The sequence below is a fragment of the Epinephelus lanceolatus genome, chromosome 24, assembly GCF_041903045.1.
Source record: "Epinephelus lanceolatus isolate andai-2023 chromosome 24, ASM4190304v1, whole genome shotgun sequence".
NCBI classification, from domain to species: Eukaryota; Metazoa; Chordata; class Actinopteri; order Perciformes; family Serranidae; genus Epinephelus; species Epinephelus lanceolatus.
This window is the reverse complement of record NC_135757.1, coordinates 14736662-14755490: the sequence shown is the minus strand read 5'-3', so window position 1 is coordinate 14755490 and position 18829 is coordinate 14736662. Positions and strand designations below refer to the sequence as shown.

The window sequence follows — 18829 nt, the reverse complement described above, 5'->3', positions numbered from 1 at the left end:
TTGTTGATTTTGGGGTGAACAAACCCTTTAACTACTTTATAAACAGTAAGCTGGTTTGGTTCCCAACCCGGGTGGTGCACTCTCCAAAAGGTTGACAGACAAATCTGAGGGGTCATGAGATGTTTAATAGGAGAGGAAAGAAGAAAATTTCTGTACCTCCATGGTGGCTTAATAGACTACTGATGATAGAAATAAGAGATCATTAAATATATTGTTTGTTTACATTTAGGGCTCGCAAAAGAAAATCTTGATGTGTGGTAGATAACTGGACTTTTTCCTCCTCAGACTGGTTTGACCAGAGAGGGCGTAAAACGAAGAGGTGTCACTATGGAGTATTAATTGTACTACAATGTCAAAGTGGGGTGGCTGAAAGTCTGCTTTTATTTCAAAAAGCTGCTCCTTTATTTCTTCGGATGTAGACAATTGCAACACATTGAATTTGAGATAGTAGAAATTTCAGCTGGTTATACTGAGTTTTAGGCCACGTGTAGTCCGATTTTGTAGCCTATTGTTAGCTATGGGTGGCACCTCTGTACAATAGACGATCTTCGGTATGGCCTGAACAGCAGCGACCCCTTGTGTCCAAACGGCGCCAAAGCTAGTTTGCATATCCTGTTTCTGTGACTCAGATTATGACTGCTATCGGCAGAGGAGGCTAGCCGAGCAGCGCTGCATAGATGCTCGCACTGCTGGATAAAACTAACAGCAAGGTAAAGGTTTATTCACCTCATTAAATTATCTAACCATAACAGAAAAACCGGACATGTTGAATTGCTTCGTCGCTTAGCTAAATGTGTCCAGACATTACTGTGTTTGCCACGACATTGCTACGAGCTAAACTGCTGCTAGCACACAAGCTCCTTCACTGACGATTTCTGGCAGGTTTTCTCGACCAACGTTACGTTTATTTCTACTTTTATACCTTAATGTGAATGTATGTACTGTATCGATAAGTGCCAAAATGACTTTGCCGTTTCTTCCCGTGTCATTAAGGCAGCATTTGCTGTAACTGAACACCTGCTCCTCAGACAGCTGGCTCTCAGTATCTCCTGACTCCGTACAGTCGCAGGTGTCTGATCTCTGCTCCAAGAACAATATTAGATTAGCTTTTTAGCCTTTAGCAGCGATGAGTTTTGTCCAGCCAGAGATAAACCTGTATGATAACTCGATTATATCTCACTGGGGAGCAGCTGTCAGCTCTGTTTTCATGTTTGCCTTGTATGTATCACAGTAAAATTCAACAGGAAAAGCAGCAGCAGGTCATTTTGCAGTTATTTAATTCATTGTTAGAAAGTGACAGTCCCTCCTACTTAACATGAAACGGTCAGTCTTACACAGAATCTCTTCTAGATCAGAAAGTCTGCAGTGTTCAATGTCATGTCTTTCTGTGTAACGTTAAGGACCCTAAAAAAAAGACATAAAAACCAGATGGATAGTCTTTGACATCAGTTATACTTTATACCTTTTATGCAGTTTTTTAAGGTTCACCCTGTTATCAGTATTCTTTGTTTGTCTAACATCAGCTCTGTATTTTTTGTTATTTTCAGAACAGAAAAAGGCTGATATCCAATGATGGATGGGTATGTGCAAAATTCATGTTCACATAATTACAATAGCGTATTGTAAAAAATGTTGATGTATCCATACATATTGATTCTTACGAATTGAAATGGTTTCAGTACTACAGAATCAATATACCGGTGACTTTCTTGCTCTCTTTTATTGTTAATTTCTACAGTCAACTACTGCTGTTCTCTCCAACTAAACGAGAAAATAAAAGCTAAACATTTTAAACTTTATGCCCTAAGCATTAGGGATGGGAATCAAGAACCTGTTCGAGTTGAGATCTGGTTTGAAATTGTGCAGTCTGTCAGAATCGTTAGCCTCCGAGCTTATCAATTCCTTTGTTTCAATGCTAGCATGTTTTACTGACAGTTCATTGCAAAACAATGATGTCAAACTGATGCGATGATGATGCTGGGAACTGACTGCAACAAGGAGTCATGCCGGAGAGGAGACAGCAGTACATCTTAGAGAGATGACAAAAGTGTTACTTGTTATAACTGTAAAATGATAATTTCAAAATATGCTGAAACATCTTACACTACACACGAGTGCCACTTCTTTCCAACTGAGCAGTGTTTCCATTACTGAGAGGTAATTGTCCTATGTTTTAATAACATTAGCACCATGCAGGTAGGATGATGAGTTTTTCTTTTCTCATTTCATATACATTATGCGGAATCAATAATGGCATCTGTATTAGTTAAATCCTATCAGTTCCCATCCCTACTCAATCTCTATCTTTCAAAGTATTCTGCCGAAGTTAGAGACAAGTATTGTGACAAAACTACACTGTTGTTATGAGCACAACTACACAGTAGGACACGTCACTGACTGAAGTCTCGGCTCCAGATTTGCAGGGGACATGCTGAGCGGCGGCCGGGCTCTGCTCGGTGAGGACAGCTCGGTGATGGCTCGCATGCAGAAGAAGTTCTGGAAGACCAAGCAGGTCCTCATCAAAGCCACGGGCAAGAAGGAGGATGAGTACGTAGTGGCTTCTGATGCTGACCTGGATGCCAAGCTGGAGGTAGGACAGGAGAGATTTATTTAGCTGCAAAAACACAAGCTTTGTTTCCATGTTGCCTCTTTTTTTTCCATCAATACTTAATCACTGCTAGATTTATTGTAGTCCATTCTCCAGATAAAAATTAGTTATGGAAATGTTGCTTACTATTTTTATTGTCATATTTTTAAGTCAGTGATGTTCCCCTGTAAAGACTTACCATCACTTATCTTCGGTTGCACCATCTTTTCAAAGTGCTATCTACCACTTGTGGCTATTTAAGTATTATGTCTGTTTGATATTACATTCGGTTAAAACCATTGCTTTAATTCACACCGATAACAGTGCCAAACACTTCACACGGGTCTGTTTTATTTCCAGAATTGTTCTCGTATGTCTTACTGTGGAGCTTGTAAAGGAAAAACCATATTCCATCATTTAACTTGACACCTGTTTACCTAACCTTGTGAGAGATTGATAGTCAGATTTCATACAGAAAGTGACTCTGTTACAAGATAAATTCCTGCATCCAAAATCTCACTTAAGTGTAAGTGCATTAGTGTTATCGACAAAGAGGCAGTGTGCATCTACTGCTAGCTCACCTAGCACTACTGAATGAGCTAGTGTTACAGCTCTGTTGAGGAGGACTCCATTAATGTTTACATCTAGCGTTGTCACGAGCACAAGCCTCTCGTCCATGAGTGGATGCTGCTTCCATCTGCGTGGTGAGAAGTAACCGATAAATGTATTCGAAGTGCAAAGTACAATATTTCCCTCTGGAGTGAGTAAATGTAATTAAAATGTAATTAATTACTTTCCAATACTGACACAATCATGGGAACTCTCCAGAGGCAAAGTCATAGGTATTAAGTGTCTGCAGAATGAATATTAAGAAAGGTTTTTAAGAACATCAGCAGTGTGTTGGCACAAGGTGTCCCCTGTTTGCACAGACCTTTTCTTGCTGTTACAAGTTATAGGAGTTCAAATTATACGTGAAATGTCTTAACACCACATCCCAGCTGTGAGAAGTGATGTCAACAGTTTGCTCCTCTGCCTCTCAGTCATTTCTCACTCGCGCAACAAATGAGAGCGGACACTTTTGGTTGGCTGAAACCCGGCTGGCATTTAGTTGTGACAGGCTGTCTGCTCCTGTGAGACGGGGACGTGGTAGAGTTTCACTGAGCTGCTAGAGCCGCACTGTGATGCTTTTGTTCACTCTGGAACAAGATCAGGCCTCTTCTGTCCTCCTGCTATTGTGCCTCCGTTCGTACCCGCTGAGACAGAGACAAATTCAGACAAGAGGGGAAAGTGTTAAAAGACGCAAAGTGCAAGGCAGAGGGAGATTCACACGCAAAGATACCACACTACTGACATTTACAAAAAGTAAACTCGCAGATCTGTCTTGTCGCTTTTTTGCTTTACTTAATCTCCTTCATAAATTTCGTCTCGACTCCGAGCCGACTGTGAAGCAGCAGAGCACTAAAACCCACCAGGGCAGATTAGATTTGGAACCGCTTCTGGATGGCAGACTTACAGCTAACCTGATTTTTATTGGGTTTTTATCACAACATCGCCTCAGTGCATGTTCAAATTTCATCTCTGCTGAGTTCTGATTTTTATTATTTGTAGTAGTTAGTATTTTTCTTTGTCTGGGTGATGGAGAAAATTTTGACCCCGGCACAGAAAATCTCAATTAGAAAAACTGAATGTAGAGTTGTTTGTCTGCACAAAGGCAGGCACGGATGTTTATCTCCATCTGCCTCTGTTTTTCCCCGGCCATACTGCTGTGACTCAGACCGAGCAGCTGCCATTAGTTAAACATGATCTTGATGGATTGATCAGTATCGGTCATCTCACTAATAAACATCAGAAGAGGTGCGCTGACCTGTACACTGCCAGAGATGTGACGCTGACAGGTGTTTGGCTACTGCTGAGGCAGCCAGACTGAAGGTTGTGACTGTTTATTCTGCAGCTAATCAGTAACTACACAAGTCACCTCCTCCCTTTGCTCTTTACAGTCTTACACCTGTCTGGGTGCAGGGAGAAGAAGCTGGCAGTGCTGTACTGATCTTCATACGTTTCACTGAATGACAGAGTCTGATAGGTGCTGTTGCTCTGTCATTAGCTTAGCTTAACTCTACATCCAGACACGTCAAACTTTAATGAATATTTTCCCAGTGAACCTGCAGCATTATTATGGTGCGTTCCTCTGAATCACTCTTGGGATATGTGAGGTAACCTCCTCATCTATCTGGCTCAGCTGCCAATGAGTCAGTCTTCTTCCCCAGCAGACATTTTCCCTTGTCACAGAAGGAAAAACACAGGTAGCACTGATGACAGTAGCTGCATTCTTTTCAAGTGTCCCTGCAAGTCATGGCAGTGTGACAGTCATCATAAACAACACCAGGACCCTGAAACTGAAGCAGCTAAATGGAATTCAGCCAGCATTCATTTTATAATTTACACCTATGCTTTACCAGGACAGAGAGGAGAGACCACACGTTAGCTGTAACTAATGATTTCTAGCAGACATGAGATAACCTCCTTATCCTTTAATTCTTCCTTCCTATCGGACATCAGCACCAGAGTGGCCTCGAAATCTGTGTTGCTGTGACACACAGACAAAAACACGATGGATAACTCTTTATTTATGTGTGCTTGTAAATGCCTTATGGGTATTTAAGATGGCGTCGCTCCTTATTTATCCAGGGTCTGGTGCTCAAAACGTTACACAGCTTTAAAATCATTCTAACGGGTGTGCGGATCTATTTGTTTCAGCTTTGCTATGACACACACTCATCCTTTAGTCACTGTTGTTGTCCCCCAGATGGGAAGAGAGGCAGCTGACTGCCAGACAATAAGCAAGGAAGAGAGAAAAATATGTTGTGTTCACTGAGTGCTGCTTCACTGAAGCACCACACTGCAAAATAAAGTCTTGGTATTATTGACATGAAGTGGCAGAACATCTCAAAACTATGTGTAGCTTAAAAAAAGTGTTTTGAGAAAAGGTCTTGAGATGAAAATTGTCATAGTAACCCAGTATTCTAATCGTATTGTTTGTGTCTGCAGTTCTTTCGCTCGGTTCAGTTCACGTGCACAGAGCTGCTGAAGGTGATTGAGAAGTACCAGCACAGAATCACACGTGAGTGACAGTCAAAACTAAACCTGTTACATGACATCTCGTCTCTGACTAACAACAGGAGAGATTAATTTCAGACGTTACAATGTCGGATGAGTCAAGAGGCATACAACTAACCGTCTTTTCCCAAATAGAAGATGCAGTTTATGTTTTTTTGTGTTTGTTCTGCAGCTGCTTTTGTCCAAAATTTAAGACAAACTTGGGCTCTATATCCTGGTAGCAATATATTTACACATACAAGGCTTTTGGGAAACACTTCTTAAGCTTAGGATAGTTCATAAGAGGGAATTTACGACCATATTAGCCCTAAGAGGCTTTTGGGAAACACTGGTCTCCACTACTCAAAATAACGTTCAAACAGTGTTAATGGTATACTCACCTCTACAGTCATGGTATGAGGAAGTCAGCTATGAAACTACATCACTCATCACTAATCTAAAAAGGAAAAGCATTTACAGAGATCGAGATGATCTTTGCTTTGTCTTTGTAAAAGATAAACTGGTGCCTCTGGGTTCAGAGGATTTTGTTGTAAACAGTCTGTAGTCTCATTTTGTTTTGTTCTCAAAGCCATTTGGTCCTCTGTGTACATGTGGGACTTTGACTGTGAGCTCTTTCCACAGGCTTGTCTCAGGAGGAGAACGAGCTCGGCCTGTTCCTGCGTTTCCAGGCTGAACACGATCGCACAAAGGCTGGCAACATGATGGACGCCACCAGCAAGGCTCTGTGCACCTCTGCCAAACAGAGGTCAGCGGCGGAAAATAATGCAACCAATGATCACGTGTTAAAAAGATGAATATACAGTGCATTCTATACCGTCATAAACCCTAAAGTGAAAAACCACTTTAATAATTTTATGAAATTGTATCTTTTCCTTATTCCGTAGGATGGCACTTTGCCCACCACTGCACCGTTTGCACCAGGAAGTGGAGACGTTCAGGCGTCGTGCCATCGCTGACACGCTACTGACAGTCAGCCGTATGGAGAAGGCCCGCACAGAGTACAGAGGAGCTCTGCTCTGGATGAAAGACGTCTCCCAAGAACTGGACCCAGACACCTACAAACAGCTGGAAAAGTTCCGCAAGGTAGGGGGACGCTTGTTTGCGTGTATTAGGGTGCAAGTAGATACCCTCTTAAAGTGGAAGCAGACAACTTTTCAACCCTCATCCTCCCTCTAGCATTTCCAAGTGGCACTAATGTTGGAGCTGCTGTAGCAAAGACAGCCATATTGCTTTCCTTGTTTCCTCAGAGCCTAGCAACTATCAGCAACACAGGACACACTGCATTTTGTTTTCCAAAGTAACATTGGTTGTTCCTCTGCATGCCACTTCCGTAACTGGGACAGTGATATTAAATTGTGTAATCAAAGAAAAAAAACTTGTCTATTTCCACTTTAATGGTCTATAGTGTGTGCATGTTTTTCATTGTCTTGTTTTTTTTCTGTTTTCAGGTCCAAACCCAGGTCCGAGGGACAAAGGGCCAGTTTGAGAAGCTGAAGAATGATGTGTGTCAGAAGGTTGACATGCTGGGAGCAAGCCGCTGCAACATGCTCTCCCACTCCCTCTGTACCTACCAGGTATGTGTCTGTAGTAGAGGGACTCTTCCCAAGGGTGGAATCAGCTAGGTTTTGAATAACACTCCCATCAAGTATCTGAATCTGTCTACCTTACTTGTCTTTGTCATTTATTTAACGTGCTACGTGTTGTCACGGCAGACCACTCTGCTGCAGTTTTGGGAGAAGACGGCCCACGCCATGTCAGAAATCCACGAGGCCTTTCAAGGACATGTACCGTACCAGTTCACCACACTCAAGGTACTTCAAATTTAAGAGACACTCTCGTGTTATCCCAGGGACACAGCAACAACACAGTATGAATACACAACTGTAATTGTAGCAGTTCTCTCAACTGAAGTGATGTGTTAGTACAAGTGTTCCTTTCTCCTGTAGGACCTGCGAGACCCGCTGGAGGAATTAACAGACATGCAGAAAAAAGAGGAGAAGAAGGAGAAGGCTCTACAGAGCAACACAGACAGGTGAGAGAACACACTAAACACACACTGAAATTTGAGGAAGGTAAAAAATACTTTTTATTTCACTGTAGGATCCTTTCCATAATATTTTAAGACATTCATAATAACAATCTGAGCCTGTAAGTGGCTAAAACAAGCACTTTTAATGGACTCGAATTAAAGGAGCACCTGCCACAACAGTGCGTCTGACTTGGTCACTGTCCGCCATTGTCTGTCATGAACATTGTCGTAACTACTGCATTGCATTGTGCAGTATTTATGCTGGCATAGTGTCCAATGATTGTATGCTGTAATATTCTGCAAGTCATGCACTGCTGGTTTCATCCTGAGGTTTGGGACATACTAAAAAAAATCATACATATTATTTTAGTGTACTAAATAGCATGTTAATACGGAATTTGCTACTCCTTTCTGCCCTGTCATCATGAACAGACACACACGCGCCTTTGTTGTCAGTTATTCTCCATCTTCCATTATCATTTCACTTCACTGTCCTTCTGTTTGTTTCTGCACTCAATAACCTAGCTATGTCTTCATCAAACATGAGGCCAATGTCATGCCCATTTTTACTCACAAGTAAGTGTGTGTGTGTGGCAGCTTTTACGTATGGTGATCAGCCGTGATCCACATGGTAGTTGAGGCCTTTAGAGTAGTGAACCTGAGGACTACAGCTCCAAATTAAATAGAGGCTACTGCATTGCTAAAAATAGCAAAACCGTGTCTCGCCAGCTCGATAAAGCACTCTTTAATTTTCTCCCCTCCTCCCTTGCTCCTTCCTTCTTCCTCAGTCTGGTGTCCTTGGATGACGACAAGCCATCAGGAAGTGCCTCTGGCGCAGGTATGTGCTGCCCCCTGTGGTCTTAAACACAGAGTTTAGGTGACAGAAAGACACAGAGCCAACGAGAACATCACATGTAGCAAATGGTTGCACCATGCGAAGAGATTGTTGGGTATTGTAAGGGCAAATATCAGATATGAAACTGCTAATATAATGAGTCCCTAATGATTTGTCTTTACTGTATATGACAGCTTTAATTTTTTAAACCTCTGATTTACTGTATAAAATGATTTGGTAACTGCCCTTAATTGTTTGAAAGCTGCAGCAGTGTTTTAGAAAATGAGGTTAAACTATTGAAAAGAAACTAATGATTCTCTCTGGAATTGACGGGGTAAAAAAATAGATCAAGACACAACTAACAGAAGCTCCTTTTAAACAGCACTCATGTTATTTTGGCTTGATATCTTTGTTTATGTCACATTTTCAAATAAAAAATCATGTGTAATCCTGCTGTTTTTCATGTGCCCTATTTTCCAGACCACAGCCACAGCAGTGATGGTCAGAGCCAAACCAGTGACAATGGTAAGTCTGTGTGTGTGTTGAGAACTTCTACAGAAATGGTATTGCTTGGCATTTCTATAACCAGCAGCACTTGTGTAAATGTGTACATTGGGGTTGCTGATGCTGACTGTGGACCGGATGCCTGTTGGCTTTATGATCCTTTGATCTCAGTGCCCCAAAACACTACCACACCTACTCCAGCCCTCCAAGACCTCAGGGGACTGTCAGCAGGCTCTGATGACGACCTGATGCTCATGGCCTGTGATCTGCCACAGCTCCCAGCCCCAACAAACTTCCCTCTCCACCCTCAGCTCCTGCCTCCTCCTCAGGGTGGAGGCCCAGATGCACCCTGGGGCTTTGGAGGCCACCAGTTCCAGCTGCCTGCCACCGGTAAACTGGCCTGTCTCCTGTTTCTTCTACCTGCCTTGCTGGTTCTCAGCTTTCCCATCTCACTTCGCTTGGTTGTCACACATATTTACCTCTCCTGGGACTTCAGCTCTGCTTCCTTCAGCACTTTGGATCTGGATTCAGTCTGTCTTCACTTGTTATTTAGGAAAACAGTCAAGCATCTTCTTGACTCCTAAGACTCACTTCTTTGATATTCTGGGCTGCATTTACTGACCATTGATTGACTGAAAAGTTTCACAAGTAATTTTTGTACAGTGTGCAACACCCAGATTGGGTGTCCCTTTTTCTAACCATGGCTTCTGTGTTATTAGTTTTAAGGCACAACAGGCAGGTTCAGTGATAACTGTCTTTTGAGTTGAAGTCAGTACACTTGAGCCTTGTCCATATGTGCATGGGTATATTTGGAAAGCAGCTTTGTTTTGCATTTTGGCCTTTTGTCCATGTGCAAACTGCATTTCAGGTCACTGAAAGCAGACCTTTTGTTAAACTTTGTTTGCGTCACAAATAAGGCGACATTTTGTTTAGTGGCAGATGCAACTAATGTAGTGCATGTTCTAACCCTGCTAACAAGACTTTTTACATGTTTACACATAAATGTACAGTCACACTTCCACTTTTTAATGAACAGAGGTGTCAGAATGCACTCCGGAGGTCACTGCTCCAGGTAGCCTTCTGGTAATAGCTTTATTCTTCAGGCCTGTGATTGGCCAGCATCTTCATCTGCTTGTTTGTGCAGCTTTAGGGTTACGATTATATTGCTGCCCATTGGTTTGGCATTCTCTTGTCTTGTTTTCTATTTGGATGGAGATGTTTTTATAATAGTGCTTGTGTGGCTGGGAGGTTTCTGAGAGCAAAGGAGGGAAAAATCCCATTTTCCAAAATGCAGAGAATCTCAAAGTATTTGCAGATAAAGCCTGGAGCCAAGCATTTGATCTTTAGACCTTCACCGGAGCAAATGTTTGACAAAGGGCGATCTCAGTCTGTCTAATGACATCTAATAGAACACACCTGTACTATGCAAGTATACGTGGTAAATGCAGTGGCCATGGTCCACATCCACAGGTCATAATATAGCACAAAAACTGAGAATGGTCAGTATAAAAAAAAAAGTTTTCTAGACCTTGCGAATTACATTTAAGTCATCAAAAGCCACAGCGACCCCAAACCTTTTGTGTCACACCCCCTTTGAAAGCCAAAATTATTTCATTATGTTTCTTGTCAGTTTAAAGTTAAACTTTAACACACTAATTTAGGATTTGATACACATGACATGTTATCCTGAATAAATCTTGAATCTTGCAAGTCTTCCTAGCATCAGAGCACTCTTGTTTCTTTGGCCCAATTCCAATCCGATCCCTTACAGACTCACTGACTTAGAGGCGCGTTCATGTGAAGTGCGTGAGTGTGTGAGGGCTGTCCCATTGTCAAATTGTCAAGTCAGTGAGTCAGTGAGTGAGCCCTTTATGCCCCCTTACCGTAGGTCAGCATCGATGTGGACTTACGGTAAGGAAATTACCCACAGTTCATAGCGTTGTGACGTCAAATACAGGGGTTGCCCTCGGAACACCGGAAGTAACATGGTTGGCAGATATGCAAACGTTAACGTTATGGAAGGAGAGCGAAAAAACAGATTAACAATGAAACATTACATTAACAAGGATTTAAGATGGTATATAAACACACATGAAGTCAGAGGAATACCAGTGGTTATATTCCACACACAAAGAATACATAGATAGATAGATAGATAGATATCTACATAGATCGATCGATCTATCTATCTATCTATCTATCTATCGATATAGCCTATATAGATATATATAGATATATATCTATATCTTTGTGTGTGGAATATATGATGACAATAACCGATAAATGATCACGCCCAGAGCCGCCAATGTCAACAACATTTTGTAGAGAGGGGGATAAGTGCTGTCCCATTCCTATTTGTAGCATCCGGGGGCCCTTTCAGACTCTCACACTCAATCACTTACAGCTGACGTCAGTTAAGTCAGTGAGGGTTCAGGGCTTGAGTCTTTAGGGGCCGGATTGGAATTGGGCCTTTGTTCTTCCCAAATAGACCCTTTTCACAGCAGGAGAAGCACAGGTGGAACTAATACCATTAACAATGGCTCAGTCCCAGTAATTACTGCAGTGCTTTGCAGCCACTGATGTCATTAGTTGCACCTGTGTCTCACAAGTCTGCTGAAAAAAGGTTTATTTGACTTAAATGTCACTCCACATTTTCCACCAGTCTACAAATTGGAAGCTTGGCTTTGTCATGAAAGAGCCTTGGTCTTGATAACTACCTTCTGCAGGATTTCAGATTAAATTTAAAATGTGTTCTGAATTACCAAGTCACATTGCTGTGTGATGAAATGAAAGGGTAATTAGGATGTCAGCAAAAGGGCTCCTTATCTCCCCCTGACACCTTTCTGCTGTAGAGGAAAGGTGTTAGATTGCATCTTTCTGCTGCCAAATAAAATCAGCTCGACATATAGTGTTTTCTTGATTAAAAAAGTATACAAGCATGGAAATACGGCATGTTCCTAATGGATTAATATGAACTTAAGAAAATTTCAGCCCTGAATAGTAAGTTGTCTTTTTAGTAATTTTGGCCCTCATTTCTCCTTGTGACTTTTTCTTTTTCAAACTAATTAACCTCTCTGATCTGTATCTCTGCTTTGATGACAAGCTGGTGCCTTTTCAGAGTCAACTGTGATGTATTTGCCTCTGGTCTAATACAGAACCCTTCCCGTCTTTCTCCCTTCCCTGTGCTTTCAGGTGGTCCGTCCCACATTGCTGGGACACCGCTGAGACCAGAAGTGGAAGATGGCGAACAGGGCGACATGGCTTTCCTCAAAGACCTCCTCAGCCCGGGCCCAGGGGCCAGCGACGAGTTCAGCAAAGAATGGCAGGACGCTTTCGGGCTGTTTGACCCTCCCAGCGTTCCTCCACATGGCACAGGAGCAGCAAGTAGTGGACCAGTAGCAAGTAGTGGACCAGCAGCAAGTAATGCACCAGCAGCACTTCGACCCTCAACCCCCCCCAGCCCCACAGGCTTCCTGCCCTCCCAGCTGCTGGATCACAGTCTGAGCTCTACAGGTCAGCCACACTGCACTCTGCTGGAGGGATGAGCTCACTGCAGCACACTGACCGATCACTTTCATTACTCTTCTTAACCCTGCTTTGTCTTTTAGGCTGGTCAACCCCACCTATGTTCCAAGCTCCACCCCTGCAGCCTCCTCCCGGTCAGAGCCAATCAGCACAGCCAGCTCCAAGTACAGCAGCTAATGGTATGCTTTCTATCAGTGGTTGTGTTCTTTTTGTGCATCACACAATATTACGCAGCCCCAGGTGCAATGTGGCATTTGTATTAAATCCAAATTAATTTAGGAATATACACCTTCTAAGCAAAATACCAGCTGAAAAAAACAAATCTCTTCAAACCATAGACTGTATTTAATAATGGATGTAGCCACCATAACGTCACTCACTGGTTTGTGGACTTCTACTTTGAAGCCCCCTGTCTGGCATTTTGCCTCTTGCCATCTTGAATTTTTGGAGTCAGAAGTTACCATATTTGGAGAAAAGGGTGTCGATAACCCTAATGTCAGCTGCTAGCTTAGTTAGCACGATGCATTTATAGCTATGGTTTACTGTGGTAATGCTAATGCTAACTATGGCTAGCGTAAAACCATTAAAACAAAATGTAATTACTGGCAAACTGAACATCTGACTTGTTAAGGCTCATTTACACTCCCTTTACATATGAAAATGGATATGTCCATTTTAAATGTTGTAAACATCACTGCCCTCATACCACCCTGCATCCTTTAAGATGGCATAGGTACAGCCAGTAGATGGCACAAGAGGGCAGTGTCAAAAGTTTCACACAACAACAAACAAGGTGAAGGTGGAGTAAGTTTTAATAATTTGCCTTTAAATGGAGGCAGCATTGTAGACAGCGGTGGTCTTTGAGACCATTAAGTACATCATGGCATGTGGACAGAGTATTCTTCTCACTATATTACCGCCATTATTTAAATTTCTTTGTCATCTACTGCATTTGCATCTCGTTTGAACTATGCTACATTGCCTCCACGATCTCCGGTGGTACTGCTCTGTTTTGTCTGCATCCGCAAGCTTTCAGAAAATGTGCACAAAATGAACGCAGTGTACGGATAGAGTGCTCCGTTCATCGGCGTCTCCATATATATAATGTTGAGCATGAATTAGCCTTAAAAGGGTCTTTTAGTACAACTAAACACTGAGCAAGACTTTTTTTAGGCGACCAAAATGTTACTTTCATGAACTGAAAACACACTGAAACAGCAACTTTGGCTATGCCTATACTTTGTGAATCTGGGGTTGCACCATGGTTACGCTACCAAACCAGCATTGTCTCCATGGCAGCTCAAAGTTACGCCATTAATTATGCAAACCTTTAAGCCTTTATAAAATGTAAAGGGGTGAGTTATGTAAAAATTCACCACCGTACAGTTGTCATGAACAGGGAAATTAGTTATAGAGACCAAAACTGTTTGTTGTATCAGGCTGTAAACATGTTTATTTCTGCTGTAAAGTTGGGCATTTTAACATGGGGGTCTATGGGGATTGACTCGCTCCTGGAGTCAGCCTCAAGTGGCCACTAGAGGAACTGCAGTTTTCTGCAGGTTTTTTTTTTTCATGTAAGTTTATATTGTGTTTGCGTTTAATCTAAGTTGCTTAACCTAAACTTCCTTCTAACGCCACGTGTGTGTGCTCTTGCGTGCAGCTGCTCCAGGTGGATCCAAAGACATGTCTGCCTGGTTCAACCTGTTCGCAGACCTGGACCCCCTCTCCAACCCTGACGCCATTGGACGTTCCGCAGATGAGCTGCTCAATGCCTAAAGCTCTGTTGGTGTGTGTGTTTGTGAGTGTGCAGCAGCAGTGTATAATTTCTCGCACAGGATCTGGATGTCAGCAAGTTTTTATGTCAACAACCAAGTAAAAGAACATAACCTTAACAATGAAAAGCACACACACACAGAACTTGATGCACATATACACACCCACACATACACATTTCTGTTACCAGGAGAGATGTGTACATATCCACACTTGCAATACACACACATATTGTGTTACATTGGAAAATGAAAACACTGTCGGCTGTTAAACGTTTTCCTCAGCGACTCACAGCTGCTCTCTGCAGCTCTGTAAATGACTGTTAACTCTACATGTGATGCTACTGACTCATGTGCACACAGCAAACCTCATGTGGTTTGTGTTACCTTTTAGTTATTGCAGCTTCTGTCAGGCAGAGAGAATGTTTGGGTTACAGGTTTATTTTGGATGGCGTTGCATGTTTTTTTGTGTGTTTTTTATTTTTTATGTTTGCATTGTTTGGGCGTGTTGGTATGCTGTGTGTACACATCACAGGGGACCCAGGATGTAAAAAGATCTCTATTTACTGCTTAATGTTTAAACATAGTAGCACACGATTGTCACATATGAATGAAGGGATGAAGGGCGTACAGTATATATAGGAGATGAGAAGGGACCCTGAGCCTGTCACTGAGCCTGTATTTGCACACTAACAGTTGAAGCTCAAGCTGCATCATGGGCCTGTATCACAAAGCAAGATCAGTGGGTTATCCAGCTCTGTTTGGACTTAACTCTTTCTTTCTTTTATAACAATGCATACTCTTTTTTGGTTTGTTTTTTTGGCCATGGGGTGGATCACCATTCCTGACGGTACTGATGCTTTTACACTCCTATCCCGTCAGTGCAGCTCAGGATAACACAAGGGGAGGATTTTGCTAGCAGCTCTTTCAGGCTGCACCTAAGATAAATGCTAACATCAGCATATTGCTAACATAGCATGCTATTGTGCTCACAATGACAATGCTGATGTATACTTTGGTACAAATTAACCATGATCTATCATCTTAGTTTAGCTTTGTCAGCACTGTTGCCATTGTTCAGTGTTTTTTATGGAGTTAGCACCGTTAGCTGCTAGCCACCCACTCATCCACTTCAATGTTGAGAACCCTGTGCAGACAACTCATATGCTCTAAATTTCAAGTAGGTATAGCTCCAGCTGAAGGAGCTACATGACTCGCCCACCATACCTACATGATCAGCTCCCTTCGCCCCTTCGTCCAGACGTGAAAGCCCTGATGAAAATGCCAAGTTAGCATTTATACAGCCATACGGTATTAAGTTAAAAAAAGAGGTGGTTTAGGTTAGGATGACATGTTGTTACTCAAAAGATGAATCACAATTGCTACATTTTGCTTCACATTTATTTACTACCATGTGGCATTGCAGCAATGTTCAATGAATTGCCACGCTGTTGGGTTTATCTGGTATTGTTGGTGGGGGTGGTTTGTAGGGCATGTCGTGTACGCTCTGAACAGAATGTGTCTGCAGCTAATAATGTCTCCTGAATTTCGCATAGAGCCTCATTAAGTTAAATGCTAACATCAGCATGCTAACATGCTCACAATAACAATGCTAACAGGCTCATCTGAAGCAGTTACTTTGGTATTAATTAACCATTTCAGTCCTCTTAGTTTAGAATGTTAGCATGCTAACATTAAATGCAAAGTACAACTGAGGTTAATGGGAAATGTTATTAGTTTTGCATTTGATGATAAACCAAAGTATTGGACACATTAAAACTTTGACCTGATGATGGCGACAAGCTCACACACTGTAAATTAAGATGGATGAAATGTATTTAAAAATGTAACTCCAACATTTCATCCAGGATCACTGATGTTAGGCTCAGTGAAGCCAGGTAAACTTGAACTTGCTTTGTGATACAGACCCCTGCACAAACTCTGGATTTTGAAGACTCCACCAGTTTGAGAAATAATGTGACGCTTTATTGAACCCTGTGAGGAAATTCTCTTAGGGATTCAGTCTAATGGCTAACACTGAACTGTGAGCCTCTCTGGAGAGCACTGATGGTGTCATGACAGCCTGAACTGGAGTCAGATTACAGGCACAGTGGAAACTCACACTGTCCAAACTCTTTGTGGCTTTTGCGCCACCATCAGCCTCTTCATGCTAATCGTCTACCCTGATCCCAGATTCTGCTGGCTCTGAATGTAGTGTGGGTAATAATAGGATGCGTTTTAAATCATCTTCAGTCCCATCTGTCGTTTAGATTTCACAATCACAAGTCCAAGGCCAAGAAAAATGTGTGAAGGAGGAAACATTTATTTTGTTCTTGAGGGAAATTTTAAAACAGGATGAGGGATTAGAGTGTTTTGGGGTGGGTGGGTTATTTAAATCCTATAACTCTGCACCTAAGATGCATCAAAATGTATTTATTTTCAGATTATAACACTATTTGCAAAATCAGATGTCTTTGTTGTGCAGTACACTGAGAAAGTGACCCTAAAATAACACTGTAAAGTCTATTTTTAACTGTGTGTTGTGTATTTTGAGATGCATTTATTATTTTACGGGAAAAGAATCAACACTGGAGAACTGTTACCATCTCACAGAATAGATTTCTGCGTTACCAGAGATGGATTTAATTCCCACTGATTATATTTTGAGGGAAATAATGACCAAGACTGACATTTTGGAGTGTGTGGTTTAGTTAACAGTTACAATATGAAGATGTATAGTCAGGTTTCTAATTGCTGAGATGTGAATATGACATCTGTGAGCACCAACTGAAACCAAATCCTCAGTAACAACATTTGTGTGCCTGTATAAATCTCACTCAGTGGAGCTAAGGTGCATCATGGGGAAAAAATTATGAGTCAAACAACTCCAAAAACACTTTTTATATCAGCTGCACTATCCTATCTCTGCTTTTTTGGGGCGTGAAATACACCCCTACGATACAGTCAAGTAATTTTTTTCTTTTTTCTTTTTAATGTGACACAGGAAGGAAGTCTACTGATGTGCATTGGTCACAAGGGAAACTATAACTGTATCAGTGTCACATCATGTATTATACTGTTTACTCTTGATTTACACACTTAAAAAAAAGAATGTATTTCTCAAGTCAATCACAAATGCTTTATTTAATTCAACTATGCCTTTTTATTTCACTCGAGGGGTTTAACAGATGAAAACTTGGCAGTTCTATTTCCAATAAACTGGACAAGCAAACAAAGAATCATTGTGTTAAGTGTTTCTCTTGTTGAGCCTCATTCCAAAATGCGGTTTATCCACTTTGAAAAAAAAAATATCTGAAATAAATCTGTATTCGTATGAATCTGCTCTTTCAAACTACTTTTGTTTTTGTAAACAGACGTCTAAAAACGACAAATAAGAACATGTCGCTGTAGATGTGATTGTTTTTCAGCAAGTGGATATCTCATTTTGGAACTGAACTCTTTGTTTCTTCACTTATTCTCGAGAAAAACGTTACTCATGCCAAATCAGGTCACTGGATAAATGACATCCACACTTCTCTCTACTTCTACTCTGCTACAGGTTTACATCATTCAGGATTTCCACTGTGTGAGGCTACATAGATAGCAGCTGTTGGTTTGCTCTCTTTAATAGTAGACTTGTTAGTGTGCGCTGAGAAGTTAGTATATCTCTTCTTTTTTTTGTATCCTATTCACTACAACCTGAGATGGACGATGTAATCTATTCTTAATTAAAATTCTCTGAAGACCCAATTACACTCCTGATAAATAAATACATTATTATTCACAATAATGAGACATGTAGTAATTCACAGTACTCAGCGGAGAAAAAGCAGGAGGGGGGAGGAGGAGGAGCGGGAGGGGAGGAGGGGTGTATGGTACAATTGTTGACTCATTCAGATACATATCTTTGTCAGCCGATAATACAAACACAGTGTGCCTCTATATTTACAAACCCAGTACATTCCTATCCCACCGTAGCAGGCACAGTCAAGTAGTAATGACATTTACAGGAAGATGGGCCGGAGCACGGAGAGGCTGTCAACCAATAAACTACAGTTCTTGCTTTGGTTGCTGGTTTGAAGTGAGCAGACCTCAGCTGGGGAAAAAAATGATGTCACATATTTCTGTGCTTGGCAAGCACTCAAAGCGCTTTACAAGGCAAGGCGGCACCTGCTCATCAGGAGCAAAAACCAATAGGGCTTGTCAGTATATCAATATATTGATACTGTTGTATGAAACTACATATTTTAGATGTCTTAGATTTTACGAGTATCATCTGAGTAAAATCTGTCAGAGTGCACTCGTGATGACAGAAAATCCTCATCTCTTAATCTTCAGATCAAAAATAATCTAAGATCAAACCTGAGATTGGTCTGTAAATAGTTACGTTTTCTAATAAATAATATATACAGGTATCAACCCATATCAATTTCAGGTTAGAAATAAAAACTTAAGGTTAG

The 18829-nt window shown here is 41.5% G+C and overlaps 1 protein-coding gene across 2 annotated transcripts; it reads left to right on the top strand.

Annotated features, from left to right (window-relative positions):
• The first annotated feature begins 596 nt into the window (after positions 1 to 596).
• On the top strand, positions 597 to 16327 carry ical1 (islet cell autoantigen 1-like). Of its 2 annotated transcripts, XM_033615691.2 has the most exons (15): positions 597 to 710; positions 1548 to 1580; positions 2416 to 2590; positions 5636 to 5708; positions 6326 to 6449; positions 6589 to 6787; positions 7153 to 7278; positions 7417 to 7515; positions 7651 to 7736; positions 8522 to 8571; positions 9049 to 9093; positions 9244 to 9462; positions 12265 to 12585; positions 12681 to 12776; positions 14258 to 16327. In XM_033615691.2, the coding sequence occupies exons 2-15, from the start codon at positions 1570 to 1572 to the stop codon at positions 14371 to 14373; spliced, it is 1740 nt and encodes a 579-aa protein (XP_033471582.2). In that variant the 5' UTR covers positions 597 to 710; positions 1548 to 1569; the 3' UTR covers positions 14374 to 16327. The 2 variants fall into 2 exon arrangements, with proteins under 2 accessions (XP_033471582.2, XP_033471583.2); XM_033615692.2 differs by lacking the exon at positions 9244 to 9462.
• The last annotated feature ends 2502 nt before the right edge of the window (positions 16328 to 18829 follow it).